The sequence below is a fragment of the Micromys minutus genome (genome assembly GCF_963924665.1).
Source record: "Micromys minutus genome assembly, chromosome: 4".
In the NCBI taxonomy this organism is placed as follows: Eukaryota; Metazoa; Chordata; class Mammalia; order Rodentia; family Muridae; genus Micromys; species Micromys minutus.
The window spans coordinates 26,009,065-26,025,606 of NC_137973.1; the positions used below are offsets into that span (position 1 = coordinate 26,009,065).

The window sequence follows — 16,542 nt, forward strand, 5'->3', positions numbered from 1 at the left end:
TAAATCTTAAATTATTATTATTTTTCCTGTCACTTACACCCGAGGCAGGGGGCAGGGTAGATGTAGGGAAAGGGAGGGGGGAATGCTTTCCCCCACTAAGGCACTGAGTGGGAAAGCCACAAGGAGAGAAATAGAGAGTGGAGGCCATTGTCCCCACTCTCTGGGACTAAGGCCCAGGTTTCTCCAGCCCCGGGCTCTCCTATCACCTGAAATGCTAAGATGAGGCCCAGGGCACCTGACCTCCCTCCTAATATATTACATCACTTTTTAAATAGATACAGGGACTGGTCCCGCCACCCCTCCCTGTGTGACCCCTCCCCACTGTTGGGGGTACCTGGGCAGCTGTGCAAATGGGCATGGAGGTGCATGGGGAGAGGAGAGCACCGGACCCTTGAACCTGCCCCTTTCCAGGAGGGGGAAGGGCCACCAGGCCAAAGGGGTAAATAGTGCAAGGTAGAGCCCAGGTCGCATTGGGGGTCCAGCACCCAGCGAGGAAGGGATGAGGTGAAGATTCTTCCCCACCCCCAGGAAAATTGATAGTTAAAAATGTGAAATTGGATTTCAACAAGAACATCAGAAGAGGCTATGTACAGAAGAGGGGGTGGACTCAGTCCTAAGAGTGCCAGGCAAGGTCTGAGGAAAGGCTCCCTTTCCCCTAGGTCTGCTCTGCAACTCACTTTCCCCAGGGGCAAGTGAGTTGCCTAGCCACCATGTTGGCAAGGGGGCACCCGCTCACAAGCCAAGGATAGCTGGGTGTGACGCTAGCTCACTAAAAGTGGTCGCTGGGGGGCGCTCGCCCTTACAGGGCATGGCCACCAGATGGTGCTAGCGTGCCCGCTCCCCATAAGGCTACCTCAACCCCTCACCCCATCCCACACCCAGCGCCAGCCAGCCGGGGGCGGCGTGAGTCAGGGGCAGTAAGCAGCAGAGGCGGCTCCAGCTTGCACCTGGGCGGGGAGGTAGGGAGGAGAAAAGGGTAAGACGCCCGGCCCGCCCTGCCCTCTGGCCCCAGGGAGGGAGCGCCAGGAACAAGACATTCCCTGCCCCAGGACGCGGGAGGGGAGAGGTGGAGAGCTCCCTTAGCTGGGCGGAGCCCTCCTGCTACCCCCAGGGGTGGGCGAGCCAATCAGGCCACCCTGCCCTCCTCTTCTCCAGGACCCCATGCATGACTCAGCGTTGGAACTGGGTGGAGGGGGACTGGGATGGCTCCGTCCTTACAGGCCCAGTCTCCCGCCACCCCAGGCTTTCAAGCCTCCACCTTGTTTCCCCCTCTTACCCTTCCTTTGCCACCCCCCTTTGCATAATTTATGGTCAGGAAAAAGGAACAGAAACCAGGAAGGAGGGGTCTCGGAAGGGAGGGGCAGTCCACCCCCTCACACAGCCAAAACCCAGGGGGCATGGGAGTAGAGCAAGGCTTTGGTCCCAAGCCCCAGCCTCCTAGAAACCCGCATAGCCGAAGTGGGACCCTACAAATCAGAGATAGATTATTGCTTCAATTCCCCAGTAGTGGCTGGGGACAGGGACTCCACATTTACTGTGTGTGTGTGTGTGTGTGTGTGTGTGTATATCTATCTACATAGATACACACACACACACACACACACATATTCATGTTTAAGTCCTTGGGTGATTACCCCAATTTAGAGAGCTTGTGCCCCAAAACCTCTGCTTGGAATTGGAATGAAGGCTCTGGGGGAAAGGGGGCTAGATTTTGATGCCAACAACGTTCAGCATCCCTGACCCCAATACCACTTGTTTTATGTGCTCCCCATTGCTTGGCATGGCATCCCAGGCCTTGTGCTGTTCCAGCCTGGCCATTCATCCCTCTTTTAAGAGGGCTTCATGGCACCTTCAGCCTGTGGTGTGGTAGATGTCCCTTCCTCCTCCTCCTCCTCCTCAAGGGGCCCTTGTGTAGTGACTGGGGGTCCCGTGGTGGCCGACTGCTCCCAGAATCGAGCCAGAGAGAGGCGGAAGGTGTCCAAGTGGCCATTGGAGAGGTCGAGGCCAGCAGGGGACGAGGTGGCGGTCGAAGGTGACGGGTAGTGAGGTGGCGCATCATCCTTCCGGCGTCTTCGGGTGCGCACCTCCAGGCAGTTCTGACCCTTGAGATGGCGTTGTAGGTGGTCCTCCTTGGCGAAAGCCTTGTGGCACAGGTGGCATTCATAGGGCCGGTCCCCAGTGTGCAGGTGCATGTGGTTCTTGAGGTCGTAGCTATGCAGGAAGCGGGCTGGGCAGTGTGGGCACGAGTAGGGACGTTCTCCTGTGTGCTTCCGCATGTGTATCTTCAGCTTGTCATTCCTAGTACGAGCAGGGGGAGGGGAGACAATCAGGATGCAGGGCAGGATCCCCAGCCCATCCTGGCCACGCCCCCAGGCCTTGACCCAGTCTTGTTCCTCATTGCTGTTTGTGGTCCCCTCTGCCCCAGGAGACCCTTTTTGACTGGCCCTTAGCTCAATAGGCCCTGGTACCATGAGCTCCTCTGCCTCCAATTCAATCTTCTTGGGCACTAGACCATTCCCGACCATGCCCTTGCTTGCCTCTTTTGGCCTCCCACTGCGTTCTAGGAACCCACCAGAGAGTTGGCCCCTACTAGAGTCATCTGCTTTCACCCAGGTCTCATAGCCACCCTCAGCCCATGCTGGGACGTCCCCACCCGGTACTCACCTGGTGAAGCGGACGCCGCAGACCTCACAGGCAAAGGGCTTCTCACCAGTATGGGTCCTCATGTGTCGAGGCAGTTTGCCTGCCCCATGGATTATCTTGTGACAGACTGGGCACTCTTGAGGCATCTGTGAACGGCGTTTACGCACCAGCTTGTCTTGGCCATCCAGGCCTGGTGCCAGGGCATCCTGGTGCAGCGAACTTAGGTAAGCCATCAGGTCAGGATCGATAGGATCGTCATCTGAGCCCAGCTCCTCTGGTGACAGCGATGGTTCATTACCCTGTGCTAGCCCATAGGCTGGGGGATAGACCATCTCCTCCTCTTCTTCCTCACCTTCAAAGGCTTCATAGTTCAGGGGCCCCTCAGCGGGCGAGGCAGCACCTGTGGGAGGACTATAGCTGTCTCCAAGCCCACTGCCCCCACTGTTGCCTACTCTACCAACCATCTCTTCTTCTTCGTAGGTCAAGGGATGGGTGAGCACTGTGGGAGCCTCGGGGACCAGATGGTTTGCTCGGGCCCCTTTGGTTTGAAGAAAAGCTTTTCGGGGTTTGCGGCTGCGGCGGGCAACAGGTCGAGGTGGCGGCGGCGGCAGGAGGGGCACCTGTGGAGGGCTGTCTTCACCATTGGGCATTCCTGAGGTTGAGGCTGTGGTGGTGGCAGTGGCGAAGGCCTCCAGGTACTGTCGGGCTCGCTCACAGTCATCCTCATCTGGGCTGGGGGCTTCTAGCCCACTGCCTTGTAGAATCTCCATGCAAGCGGCGATGACACACGGGATTTCCAGCAGCCGAGCAGCTTGGAGTACAGCCGGCATGTTAGCGCTGCTGGTAGTTAGTGTGGCTGTGTAGGCAAACTCCAGCAGGGCACCTAGCGCCTCTGGCCCTACAAAGTCCAGCTCACACACACCGGCCCCTGCTCCTCCAGGGGCTGTCCCACCACCCCCTGTTCCCATCACCGTCCCCCCTCCCCCCTCTGTAAAAAGCTTCTTGAAGTAGTGGCTGCAGGCAGCCAGCACGGCCCTGTGGGTACGGTACTCGAGACCCTGCGTCCTGATGGTGAGGTCGCACAGATGGCCCAGCTGACGTTGTTCATTCAGGCAGCTCAGGAGCTCACTGCTGTGGTCTGGGAAGGGAATCCCAATCAGGTCGTCCTCAGGGCTCCCCATCTTCTCCTGCAGGGGCAAGCAGAGGGTGAGGTTAGGAGAACTTATTCTGGGATAAAGAGATGGCTCAGTGGTTAGAGCACTGACTGCTCTTCCAGAGGGTCTGAGTTCAGTTCCCAGCAACCACATGGTGGCTCACAACCATCTGTGATGGGACCTGATGCTCCCTTCTGGTGTGTCTGACAGCTACAGTGTATTCACATGTATAAAAATAAACAAATCTTTTTGGTACAGGGGCCTGGGGAGCCCTTTTCAGTGTTGGCTAACTGAAGGCGGGCCGCATGCTTCAAGACACGCTTCTAAGTACTTTGCTTGTCGGTATCCCTTGTCCTCCCAAATGTGACTACACCATGCCATGCACAAGGAAACTGCGGTTCGAAGATGAAGCAACTGGCTTCCCAGGTGAAGTGCCAAGAGAGCAGGGTCATTCCGAGTCAGCAGACCCAGGCCACCCTCCTGACCCTCACTGCTGTAGCCTACTTCTGCAGTCCTATCACTTTCTAGACAAACTCCATCTCACCATCCCAGACCCCCATCTCTCTAGGAGCACTGGCCGGGCAGACAAGATACGGAGTCCTGGTTTAGGCTTCAAGAAGAACTGACTCAAAGACCCAAGCTTGTCTAAAAAATGAATAATGGTATGGGTTGGAGCCTCCCCATAACTCTGGTAGAGGTCAGGCCTGGCTGGGTTCTGTCACAAGTATAGTACAACCCAACAAACAAAAGGAGCCACCCTCTTCCCCCCATGCCCCTCCCCAAGCTACATTCCCCTAGCCACCAAAAGTTCATCTTTCCTTCAAGATCCCCACTCCCCACATCCTCCCTCCCTCAAGGGCCAAGGAACAGCTACCCCATGCTGGGGCAGGTACTTCCTGCACCCCCACAGATAAGCATCACAGTCAAAAAAGCTAAGACTCACCCCTCCCCTCCGTACTCTCTCTCTCTCACACTCTCTCTCTCTCTCTCTCTCTCTCTCTCTCTCTCTCTCTCTCCCTCCCTCCCTCCCTCTCCATTCCAGGGAACCTCTCCTCTCCAGAGACCACAAGCCCACCTTAGAATCACTTCCTGCAGGACCCAGCCAGCCATCCGCCACAGGGACCCAGTGGGAAAGGATTGCGGAGTGACCTAGCTGAATGACCTTGAACTAGTAAAGGCAGCCGGGTATGGCCCAGAGCCTAACACACAGTAGGGGCTCAGTTCCTGGTATGGCCTATCCTTTCCTGATTCACAGGAAGGGGTTGGGAACACCAGGCATAGTGGCACATGCCTTAAATCCCAGCACTTGGGAGGTAGAGGCAGGCGGATCTCCGAGTTCAAGGTCAGTCTGGTCTACATTGTTAAATTCCAGGGCAACCGTGGCTATGTCAGGAGACCCTCTCTCAAACAAAAAACAAAACCAACCAACCAACCACTCACCCAACCAACCGAAAACACAATACAAAAACAAACCCAGGTTTGGGAAGCACAACTGTGAAGGCTCAGCCCATCAGTCCTGATGCTAACAACTCTGGGCTCTGGAGTCAGCCAGGTTTGAGTTTGAATTCTTAGCTCCATGGATCTTAAGCAAGTGATTTTATCTCTGAGCCTCTTTCCTCATCTGTAACACTGGATAATTCCAGCTGACTCCAGGGGTTGTGGTGAGGGGTAAATCAGGCCAGGTGTGGCATAATGCTTTAACACACACAGTAGGGGCTCAGTCAGTAGTCTGGCCTCGGGGCAGATTCCAACACACATACAGCCTCAGCTGAGAAAACTACTAGGAGACAGGTCTGCCTCTTCCCTCCCTGAATGTACCCTGAGGGAGCCAGGTTACTAGGGAGTTACTTGACCTTGGACAAGTCATTTCCTTCCAGAGGCCTATCCACCACAGTAGTATTAAAGGCTAGTCCAGATAATCCTTAAGGTAAGTCCGGCTGAGCAACCCTGGCCATCTATGGGAAGGAGTTTTGGGAGACGAGGGTGTAAGTCAGGGGCTACATATTTCCTCTTTAGGACACGACGCTGTTACAGTGGCTCACCTGCTGGCCATCTTCACAAGCCAGAACACGTGTGAGCACAGAAGAGTGCCCAATGGTCGGGAAGCCACACCTGGGAATCCTTAGATCTCACCTGTCCCCATTTTAAGTTCCCAAACCACTGGGGGACCAGGCAGTCTGGGAGTCCTCCCCCTGTACTTTACATGCGGCATGAGGCAAACGGCCCCAGGACTGAAGGACAAATAAAAATCAGGTGGGCAGCAGTAGTGGGCACCCTCCAGGGTCCAAGCACATGTTCATCCTAATGGATACAAGGGGAGCTATCCTTGTACCCCACTGGCTGGGTACCTGGAGGCACGTGGCTCATCCTATCCTTCACCCTCCTTCCCTCCCTACTCCACCCATTCCCGTTGGTAAACCTGCCTCCTTTCTCCCACCCCAGGGCTGATCTCTGTGGCAACTTGGTTCGGCAGGTGTGTGCCATACCGATTGGCTGATTGGCTCAGAGTCGTTCACCAACTCACACAGGGCTTGGGCAAGGGTGGGTGTTTTAACTCCTTAGGCCCAAATCCAATGCCTATGGCCACAAGGTATCGAGGAAGAACTAGAGAGGCAGATGGCATACAGGGTAGGAGAGGGTGTTCTGGGAAATCCCCTAACCCTGGCACCTATACCAACTGAGGTGCCACCTGGAACTATGTTAGTGCCAACCAGGCCAAGGGGGCACTCCTAACCCTATCATATGGGAGGAGTTGGTGGGGTGGAGGCCTCCCCTTCTTTCTGCCAGGGTGGGGCACTGGTGCCAGTATGCCCACCCCACCTTGGGCACCCTTCCCACAACTGTATCCCAGAGGGCTCAGTCCCCTGACGCCCCATGTAGGCAACCCATCCCCACCCAGCCTGGCATGCCCCCTCTTGCTAAGACCTTGTGGGCATGGGTGTGTGTGGTAGTTAGGGGGGCAGCTATGCCAGGGAACCAGGCAAGGTCTGTTTGGTCTGTTTGCCTGGTAGGGGAAAGAACTGGGGGCCCCGCCCCATCACTCCCCTCTTTCTCGACACCACCCCCCTAGGCTCCCCTCATGCCAGGCCTGCTAGACCGGCCAAGCCAGTGGGCAGCTTTCTTGAAACCGGGCCCTGTGTCAAGCCTGCACCATCTTTGGTGGGGGAAAACTCAGGGTGACAGTGGTGAGAGTCCTGCTCACCTATCATAAGTGCCTAAAGGCACCTGCCAGAGTGTGTCTACCATCAAAACACCAAAAGCTGGAGGACCTGGCTGACTTAGAGAGACAAAGGCAACTAGAATCTTCCAGGTGCTGACCTAAGGCAGCTTCCACACTAGGCCCGAGGGGCTCAAGAGCCAACCCTGCTGGCCTGAACCAGATAAGGGCAGGCATAGGAGGCCCTGAGTGGGGCAGCTGAGTAAAGCTGCCCCCCCTTCTCCCCACCTTGGGGATTAGGGAATGAGGCTTAGTGTGTGTGGGGGAGCCAGCAGAAGCAGGATTAGTGGCGTAGAAAATAGATGTGGGTGCACAGAGCACCCCCACCCCCATTCCAAGGCCCCTTCTCCCAGCTCTGCCAGAGAGCCCAAGAGGTGCCTGGCTCAGCTTTTTCTGGAGCAGCAGCTAGGAGGCTGAAACACCTTCCTGCTAGGGATGACTGAGGCCCAAGGCACTGCCCAATGCTCCTGGTGCCTGAGCTGGTCACCCCTCCCCCTTCTTTCTCCTTTCTGCCCCCACCCCCTACCCCAGCTCCAGCCTCAGGTTCTCTTCCTGTTTTTTTTTTTTTTTTTTTTTTTTCCGGAACCCAGTTTGCACGAAGCTAAGGCTTTGGCCTGTGGCTGGACCAGAGGGTAGGGAAATTGGACAGCCAATCCAGAGCCCTCAGAGACCCAGGAATCCATAGCCTTTGGTTTCCTCCATCCTCTCTCAAGACTTCTGGGGCCAAAGAACCACAGTTATCTGAACTGCCCAGTTGCAGGCAGGTGAAGGTGGCTAACCCACATGTCACTAGAATCGGAAGAGCTGTCACAGAGGGGGCCAAAAGACAGGTCCTGGGCCCAGGGATGCCAAAGACAGGTACCCTCTAAACTTCTACAAGCCTTCCCCATCCCCCAAGTGACGCTTCCCCCCTCCTAACCTCACCACCCCCAACACTCACACTTCCTGGGGGCCGAGGCGGGGAAGAGAGACCGCAAGCCACGAAGGGGGAAGGAGGCGAGGGGAGCCAGCTTCTTCCCGGTGCCGTGGGGGTTAAGCTTCCAACAAGTCCCCTGATCCTGGTGCAGGGGCTCCAGACTGAGGGTCGGGGCAACTGTTCCCTTTGTGTTTTCTTTCTGTAGCATCAGCTCTAGCACACAGCTCTTTAGCACATCAGGGAGAATGGAACAAGATAAAGATGGCGGAGAAAGGAACGGGGCACCGCTTTTCCAACCTCACCTCACCACCTCTGGGAACCCCAGCTCATCTGCTGCCCCTTACTTCTGGGCTTTAGCTAGGACGTCTCTTCTCCTTTCTGACCCTTTCCTACCTTCCAGTGGGCCTTGTCTTCCCAGCACAAGATTGAACCTTGGTTCCCTTCCTTAGCCCTTACGGGTTTTCCAGCATGACTTCTCTACCATGCCTGTCCCCAGGTCTCCCACAAGAAAGCATCACCACACAGGGTTTCTCCCCCTCTTCCCATTTCTTCCTTCACAGAAGCTTCCCCTGAGCCTAACATTTACCAGGCTGCAAGCATCCCTCTACGCCTGTGTGGAGTAGAGAGGCCAGAGAAACAGAATCAAGACTGGGATTTGTTCTGCAAGGCCTGGTCTTATGAAGAGATGGCTGAGTTTTGGGTACCCATACCTGCCCTTTTGGAGGAAGCAGAGGACCAAAACTTGGGAGCCACTTGGAGAAGAGGTGGCAGAGGTGGGGTGTGCAGGGAGCGGATGTGGGGTAAGGGGGATAGTGAGTGCCTCTCTGCCCGTCAGAATTTCCAGCCCCGAGGCTACTGGGCTTTCCCTGGAGTGCCCACCCGGAGCCAGGTAACTATTGGCTTGGACAGACCCTGGTCATCAGGGTGCCCAGCAGTCTGACTGGGCAGTACCAGCTCTCCTTAGGACTAAGGAGACTGTACAAAGTGCCAGGGTCTACCTTGTACCCCCCTCCCCCCAGCCATGCCTTTGGCTGGGTAACCAAGCTGGCTGGTAACCCCACACCCGCTTAGCCGCAGGCAGAAACCTGAGCCCCCCAAGCCCCAGAAGACACCCCATCCGGGTCCCCGGAGCCCAGCTCCCTGCCAGCTCGTCCAACCTCCTAGTCTGGCCCAGCAAGCACAGCTTCCGTAGGACCTTTCCTCTCTGCCTTTCTTGGTCCTCTTGGATCCCTTAGACTCTGAAGCTTCCCCACATTCCAGCACCTCAGCTCCTCTGTTCCCTAAAGCCTCCAATGAAATCTGGGCACCCTCTTCCTAGCCTGTTTTTCAGTCCTCCTCTAACCCTTGGCCAATTCTAGGCCTCCGAGCCTCCCCTGGGGCCTGACCTCCTGAGCCAGAGCTGGGCCTACTCACCTGAACGCTGAGGGGCCTTGCCGACAACTCCTCCTGGCCCCTGGGGGCAGCACGTTGGGAGGGGTGGAGGAGGGATAACTTGGGGGGTTAGGGTGACTGTTCCCCACTCCAGCTCCCTCCTTCAAAGGGGCCGCCCACGACCTGGCCCAGCCCCTCCCCCTACAGCCTTAACCCTCTGGGTGCTGTCCCCCTCCCCCCAGCTTGGAGGGAGGGGTTACAGAAGGACTGGCAGCGTGGGAGAGGGCCCAGAGTCTCTGCCTGCAGTGCCCAAGCCTCAGCTGTCCCCACCTCCGCCTGTCCTTACTCAGTCCTAAAAGGGGAAAAAGGTGAGGGGTAGGAAAGGTAGGCGGCCCAGTCCAGGAGGACAGAGGTGAGGAGGAGCAATGGGAGAGGTTGTTGGAGGTGGGACCAGGAGAAGGAAGAAGGGAGGGGAGGGGACAGAAGAGACAGCCTTGGCCAAATTGGGAGGAGGGGAACTCTGGACAGTCAGTGCCAGGGGTGACAGGTGCCTAGGTCCCAGCCCCTCAGGGCATGTGAGATTAGGGGAACATAAAGAGACCCTCCAGACCCTAGTAAGCTCTGGCCTCGTCCTGGGAGCTGTCCGGATTCTCTTCACCTTGTACCAGGCTGGGGCCCTCAGGGGCTGGGCAAGGCGGCACCCGCCCTCCTCATAACCTCACCCCAAACCCACTCACATACCACAGTTCCTCACCAGGGCGCCAGCCCTGCCAACCAGGCCAGGGGGCAGCACTCATGCCAGACCCCAGTGACCAGGGGGACAGAGCTGGTTGAGGAGGGGTAGACATATTGGGGGAGCTGTAGGCACCGAAAGAGGAAGGAGCTGGGAGGGGGCATCTGCTGGGAAGCTCCTCGCTCCACCCCTTGCGCAAGCTACTGCTACCCTGGCTGGTTGGGTGGGACCCGCCTGGGCCTCAGGGGGCACTCAGGAAAGCTCTGAGATGAACAGGGTGGGTCACAAAATGTCATGAAACCCCTGGGATTTTATTCTTGGAATGAAAGGTACCCCAATATCCTCCAAACAGTAGGCCACCCTGCTAGGTTCAGAGAGAATCACAGAAATGTCCCTGAAGACACCCCCTCCCTGCTACCCCCAACAGCTGCTGGCTCAGTGCCCTTGGCCTGCTGCTCCTCACCGGCTCCCGGCCTGGCTGGCAGCTACCCACCAGGATGCTGGCAGTCCTGCCCGCCTCTCCCTCCTACCCCCTGCTCGCAATGCCCTATGCCAACTGTGGGCCTGGGGTGGGGGAGGGTCATTTCTGTGCCTTGGTGCCAGGCAGGCGGGCCCAGGCCCCTGAGGTCCTATCGATAAGCCCCAAGACCCTGTCCTTAAGCCACCTCCTTAAGAGGAAGCATATTGCTTAGAGCTGATACAGAGAATGGATAGGCCTAAGAGCAGTTACTGAAGGATCCACGCCCCAAGGTGGGGACCAGTGTCTCTCCTGTCACCAGGTGCCAATCTCCCAGCATTCCCCTTACAAATGCTTAGGCACCAAAGTCCCTGCAATTCCTAGGAGCCCCAGTCTAATGCCTATAGCCTGGAAGGGAGTAGGGTGGGGCTGCTCCCTGCCCTTTGATCCCCATAAAGGGAGGGAACTAGCCTGGAGGGCAGGAGGCAGGGAAGGAGTTCATGGGGCCCCTCGTTCCCCCTGTCAGGGGCATCAGGGCAGGGTGTGGGCATCTCTTGGGTGGGGCTCATCCTAAGGTGAGGATGGGTATGTCTCAGCAATGAGAGATGGGTATCAATACATGGTGTCATATGGGAATGCCGTAGCAAGAACAAAGTATGAAGAATACTGAGGGTCTCTACTGCAACCCACTTCAGTACTGACCCTTACCCAGAAACACTCTTAGACTTGGTCAAACTGAGAGCTCAAGGACTACAACTCCCAGTGTGCACCACAACTGCTTTGCATATACCCTGGGAGTTGTAGTTCCCTTAAATAAGCCCTGGGTTCTTCTCTTCCCAAGAGCTTAGCTGGTAGGTTAAGAGAAAGATTGGTCATACCTCAATAAACGGAACACTAAGAAAAGACAGACAGGTTAAGGTTAGTAGGTACATGGTGGGAAGAGAAGACCCCCTTACTCCAGGCAAAGAGGAAAGAAAGGAGGAAGGAAGGAGGAGAGGATGTCTGTTGAAAGGGGTATATGGTTGGGGAGGAGCTGGGGGGCGGGGGGGGGGAGTGGAAACAGGAAGGAAATTGAAGCCAGAGACATGAAGTCGAAAGCAAGGTCTTGGGGGAGCCCCACTCTGAGGCGTGGCAGAGACTGGGAAGGCATGTGTCCTACCATTTTGGTGACCTGCAAAGGTAGAGGAGGAATTCGTGATGCTAAGTGCTATCCAATTAATGTATGTGGGGAGGGGGGCGTGACTGGCTCCCTTTGTTTGCCATCTTTTGCCAAAGGTTCCCTCAAAGTCTGGACGTGGTATATAGGCATTTGCAGGTCAGGAACGTCTGAAGGTGCTAAGGAAAGCTAAAAGGCAGAGAAAGAGTTTGGGGCAAGGAAGGGCTCAGTCTGATGGTGAACACAGCAGAGGGGGCCATGTGTGGGGTTAGGTCCATATGTGAAGTCAAGGCAAGGGCAAGGCAGAGACGGTTAAAGGGCCACCATGTCACCTGCTTCCTACCCATCCCAGGCTGTGAGCCAGAAAGAGGGAAGCCTTCTTTGGTCTCACTGAGGCATTTGCTAAAGGTACGTGGACTAGGGGCCTGTGAACATAAAAGATATGGCATCTCAGGAAGCCAGATGGCAGCTGGGTGTCTTTCCCTGGTGGAGATGGAGGTCAGAAATGGGTAACAGACCTACTTTAGAACACTTTTTCTGGGGTTCCTGAAGTTCTGTGACAAATGCTGACAGGCCACAAGGTTATTGCCAAGACCTTAGCTTGGCTAGGTGATGGTAGTAATGGGGTCTTCCTTGACCCCTGTAGTTCTTGATGGTGGATCGGTTATTCTATCCCTTCTTCTCAGTCCCCCATGCCCGTGTTGGCACCTGAACACTTGTGTGTTGGCAGAACTGGAGGGGGGCGGCAAGACAACTTCAAACTGTCCGGGCAAAACGTCAAGTTTACTCACGAGTTTACTCAGAAGGGGGGGGGGGGAGGACAGAGCGGGCACACCCATGCCAGGGTCCTATCCATCTGCCTGTCTCCACCTTCTGCCCCCACCCTCCTTTTTAGCCCTAGGCCAGAACAGGCACAAACCCCAAGGCCTGGTGGCAAGGCTGTCTTAACTCTCAGGAAGGTCAGAGAGCCAAGCAGGCTGGAGGCAGGAAGCCCTGAAGCAGGCCCAGAGGCTTCTATCAGAGGGCACTGCCCTGCCTGGAGCCCATTTACTCCCATCTTAGGTCTTTGGCCTTGGGCCAAAAGAACTGGGCCTCTCTCTCAGCCATCAAAAGAAGAGCCTTTCCTCCTCCACCAGAGCAGTCTGCTGGCCTAGTAAGGTCTGGCCCCCAAATGTCCACTCATGGGCTGGGCCTCAGGTACCAACACCTTGCCATTCAGGATCCCATTCATCTTAGCCTTGGCTGGGAATGGGGGGCTAGCACTCTATCTGACCTACTTCCCTTTCCTCCCCACCTGTTTTCACTCTCAGCTCCTCTCCCCAAGCCTTCACTGTCCCCACCCCAGAGGTGCTCCACCCCCCCCATGCCTGCTGGGTCCCCTCCCCCACTCTTCCCCAGGGTGCCAAGTGCAAGCACACAAAGGGCCCGATGGTGCATTGTTAGCCCAGCCCCCGCTGCCCGCCGCGCCCTCCTGGGGCAGGCACTAGGCCAAGGAGGAGCTGGGGGCGGTGGGTGCCAGGGGGCACCATGGGGAAGGGGGAAGAGGACAGCACCTGTCTCCCAGACACCGGGGCTGTAGCACCTGGACTGAGTAGAAGTGAGAGCCCCATTAGAGCAGGTCTGTCTCCTTGACACCTGAGCCTAGTGGGCACTGCTTGCTTTCTTCCCAAGAGCCCCTTTCGGATGGTATTAACCCCTTCCTGACCCCCCCAGGCTGGGGATGGTGGTACCCAAGGGAGGGGGACAGTGTCTGGGGGTGTCAGCAGGCAACAGCGTGCCTACAGCAACCATGTAACAGGCACGCTGGGGGAGCTGGGGTCCCGGGGGCCAGGGACAGGAGGCACTGGCAGAGATTTCTCCTTGTTTCATCAGCTGCTCCAGGGGGAGCCCCCTGTCCTTCTCCCCAGTTACCACGAAGGAGGAACACTAACTACCATCCAAACCAAGTCAGAAATATGCCCTTCTCCTGCCCAGCACAATACTTCTTCTGCCCAGTATCTCCTCCCAATCTAATGTCCACTCCATGCCAGCTCCATAAACAGTGCCAGGAGGGTACAGGGGTGACCAAACCAGTTGGTGTGTGTGGGGTAGCAATACGCAACACAATAATCCTCCAGGCCTTAGCGCCCCCCCACCAAAACACACACTGCCCTAAGGGAACAGAGAGTTCCTATCTCGGTTTATTTAACTCCTCACTTCCCAATCTGGCTCCCCCAACCCTAGATAAACGGTCCCCTCCTCTAGGAATAAGTTGGGGGAAGGAGAAATAGCTGCGCTCATTCCCATTCTCAGCTGCAGCTAGGGGTCTCCAAGGCATTCGGGCGGGGGTCAATTCAAGAACGCCCTCCACCTGGCCCGGAAGCCAGGACAGCTTGCCGGTCTCCCCCTCTCCCCAGCACCCACTTCCGGTGTCCCAAACTAGGTCAGCAGTGCTCGTTTCCTGTGGGTCAGCTAGCACCGGCGCCTCTGCCCCTCCCCTGCTCCGGACCCAGGCTCCCCGCCTTACCCCCCGCCCCCCAGGGCGCCCCGAGGTCTCACCACGTCTCAGCCGCCCTTTGATACATGGGGGTTGTGCGGGGCGGGGGGCAGGGGACCCGCCCTCTCTCCAAACACTAGCAGGGCCGGGGCGCCTGGGCAGGCACGTGTCCGGGCACAACCCGCTGCCCACGCTGCCCCCCCCACTCCGCCCCCCCCCGCTCTGGCCGGGACACGTCGCTCTCTTACTTGGGTGGGGTGGGAGGAGGGGAGAGCTGGAAATGGAAAGCAGCGCCCCCCACCCCTTTGAATGGCCAACCTCAGCCAGCGGTGCGCACTAGGTTTCTACCACACAGCGACCCCCACTCTGCTTAGGGCAGGTGCGCCGGCGCCGGCGGCAAGACCGCTGGTAGGTCGAGTTCTTATCACCCACCCTCGCACCGGAGTTGTAAGAGCAAAAGCTGACTTTGAAAAGGTGGCGGTGGGCCTGCGGCTGGAGAGAAGGGAATGTGATTGCGGAGCGGGAGGGGCAGAGGGGGTCCTTCTGCTGAGCCGCACTACCGCTGGAGAGACGACGCGGCTCTGGAAGCGCAAGAAACCGAATAGTCCAGCCGGTAACTTTCCCCCAAGCCGCGGTTCCTCCCGCCGCCCCCCACCGGCCATGCCACTGGCCTGGCTCCAGCCCACCGTGCCAGGGGGGCGCGAACCTGGGTGGGTGAGTGGGGACAAGCGTTGTCCTAGTTAAGAGTCCGTCAGGGTTTCCATTCCCTCCATTCGGTCGAGCTTGGGGTCTCTCCCTAAAGTCACAAAGGCGACTTGGGGGGAAGTTCAGTTCAGCTTGTCCCCTTCCCATCCCGCCTGTCTGATACTAGAAGTGCAAAGAAAGTTTCTGGAGACCCTCCGCTCAGAGTTGGGGGGAGGCCATAGTTGTCTACCTTTCCTCCAAGTTAAAACCAATTCCAAAGACCCAGGAAAGCTACTGGGAACGCGACTGGTTGAAATCTGGTGTGTGTATGTGTGTGTTGTGTGTGTACAGGGGTCTCACAGGACGCACGAAGGACACTGCAGTAGGCTCGGGTCTAGTGGACCCCGTGCCAAGGGACAAAAAGTGGGGTTCACTTACCTCTCAGCCGTCGGGTCCGCTCGCTGGAGCTGCAGAGGCACGGGGTGTAGGAAGAAGCGCGTCGCCCGCCAGGCTGGGGGGCTTGGGGCCCTGCTCCGGTCCTGGTCAGAAGGCCGCGGTCAGTGGCTCGCTGCTCGTTGCTGGGGGGCTCCTCCTCCGCTACCCTTTGCCTCCTCCTGCTGCCCGCCCCCCCCTTGGCCGCGGACAGCCGTACATTCACCTGGCTCCCACTCGCCCCCCCCAGGGCCCGCCTCACCTGTCCTGCTGTCTCACCTGTCCTCTCTCTTGCTTTCCCCCCATCCCTCCCCTCCCTCCCCCCGCCCCTGCCACCCCCAAACTCCCCCCCCACCCTTAGCAACACCCTCTGTCACTTCCTGGTTTTTCATCCGCCCCCCCCAGGCACCCCCTCCCTCCGCCCAATAAGGACATAAACTTCCACCTCTTCCAACAGCTAGTTTCAGCAAGGAGCATATGGGTTCCTCCCTCCTTTTTGCCCCCTTTCTCCGAGCTTTTGCTGCGCTCTCTAAGCCTTTCCCACCCTTTTCCTTTCCCTTCCTTCCTTCAATCTCCCTTCACCTGCCGCGATCCCTCTCCCTCTCTGCTTTCTACCACTATCTCCTCCAGTCCACCTTAACTGGAGCTCCGCCCCCTACCCCCGTCCAGCCCTCTGCTGCTGTCCAGCTCCACCCCCTGCACGCCACCGCCCTGCCCACCCATTGGCCTGAACACCCGCCTATCCCAAGTGGGACGCGCCTAGGGTTCATCCAGGGAGGGGTGGAGCCTGGGGCTGGCCTGAAACCAGAAGGGGAGGGAGGCCGAAGACAGTGTCCGCAGTGGCCAGGGAATGGAGCAGACCCCTGAGGGACTTCCTCTCCTTCTAGAGGGGCTTCTGTGGGGTCACCACCTGGGGAGGGAAGGGTATGAGAGGTTACGGACACGCTGCTGGGGATAAAGATTTAGAATTTAGAAAAAGTGGGGTCCCGCCGAGGGGTTTTAACCAGGTCAGAGCCCCAGGAGGGAAGGGAGAAAGCTTGTAGACATTGAGCTGCAGCCTCTTGGCCCATCCCTCCCCCGCAGAGGGAGCGGGGGAGTTGAGGCTGCGGGCACTCGGTGTCCCTCCCCACGCGTGACGGCGCCCCGCGGGGAGGGAACAGTGCCCGGGGCAAGGAGTCTCTGCGCTCTAGCCAGTGCCCGTTGCTGCCTTGGCATTTTCAAAGGGGAGGGACCGAGTCTGGGAAGGGGGAGGTGCGCTCCCTCTGGGCTCCGGCGGTTTGCCTTCAGTCCGCTGGTACTTTGA

General features: G+C 57.7%; 1 protein-coding gene and 1 long non-coding RNA gene across 7 annotated transcripts in view; one reads left to right on the plus strand and one right to left on the minus strand.

Moving 5' to 3' along the window:
* ZBTB7B (zinc finger and BTB domain containing 7B) lies at positions 1-15,526 on the minus strand. Of its 6 annotated transcripts, none has more exons than XM_080915423.1 (4): positions 15,502-15,526; positions 15,246-15,346; positions 2,665-3,830; positions 1-2,298 (listed from the first exon to the last, which is right to left on the minus strand). In XM_080915423.1, the coding sequence occupies exons 3-4, from the start codon at positions 3,822-3,824 to the stop codon at positions 1,830-1,832; spliced, it is 1,629 nt and encodes a 542-aa protein (XP_080771549.1). In that variant the 5' UTR covers positions 3,825-3,830; positions 15,246-15,346; positions 15,502-15,526; the 3' UTR covers positions 1-1,829. The 6 variants fall into 6 exon arrangements, with proteins under 6 accessions (XP_080771549.1, XP_080771551.1, XP_080771548.1 ...); XM_080915425.1 differs by lacking the exons at positions 15,246-15,346; positions 15,502-15,526 and adding exons at positions 7,955-8,156; positions 9,344-9,470; XM_080915422.1 differs by lacking the exon at positions 15,502-15,526 and having other exon boundaries at positions 15,246-15,490.
* Positions 14,335-16,542, plus strand: part of LOC308419694 — a 15,166-nt gene continuing 12,958 nt past the window's right edge. Inside the window, exon 1 of the long non-coding RNA XR_013974997.1 lies at positions 14,335-14,531. This is a non-coding gene — a long non-coding RNA (uncharacterized lncRNA). The remainder of the gene's footprint in view (positions 14,532-16,542) is intronic.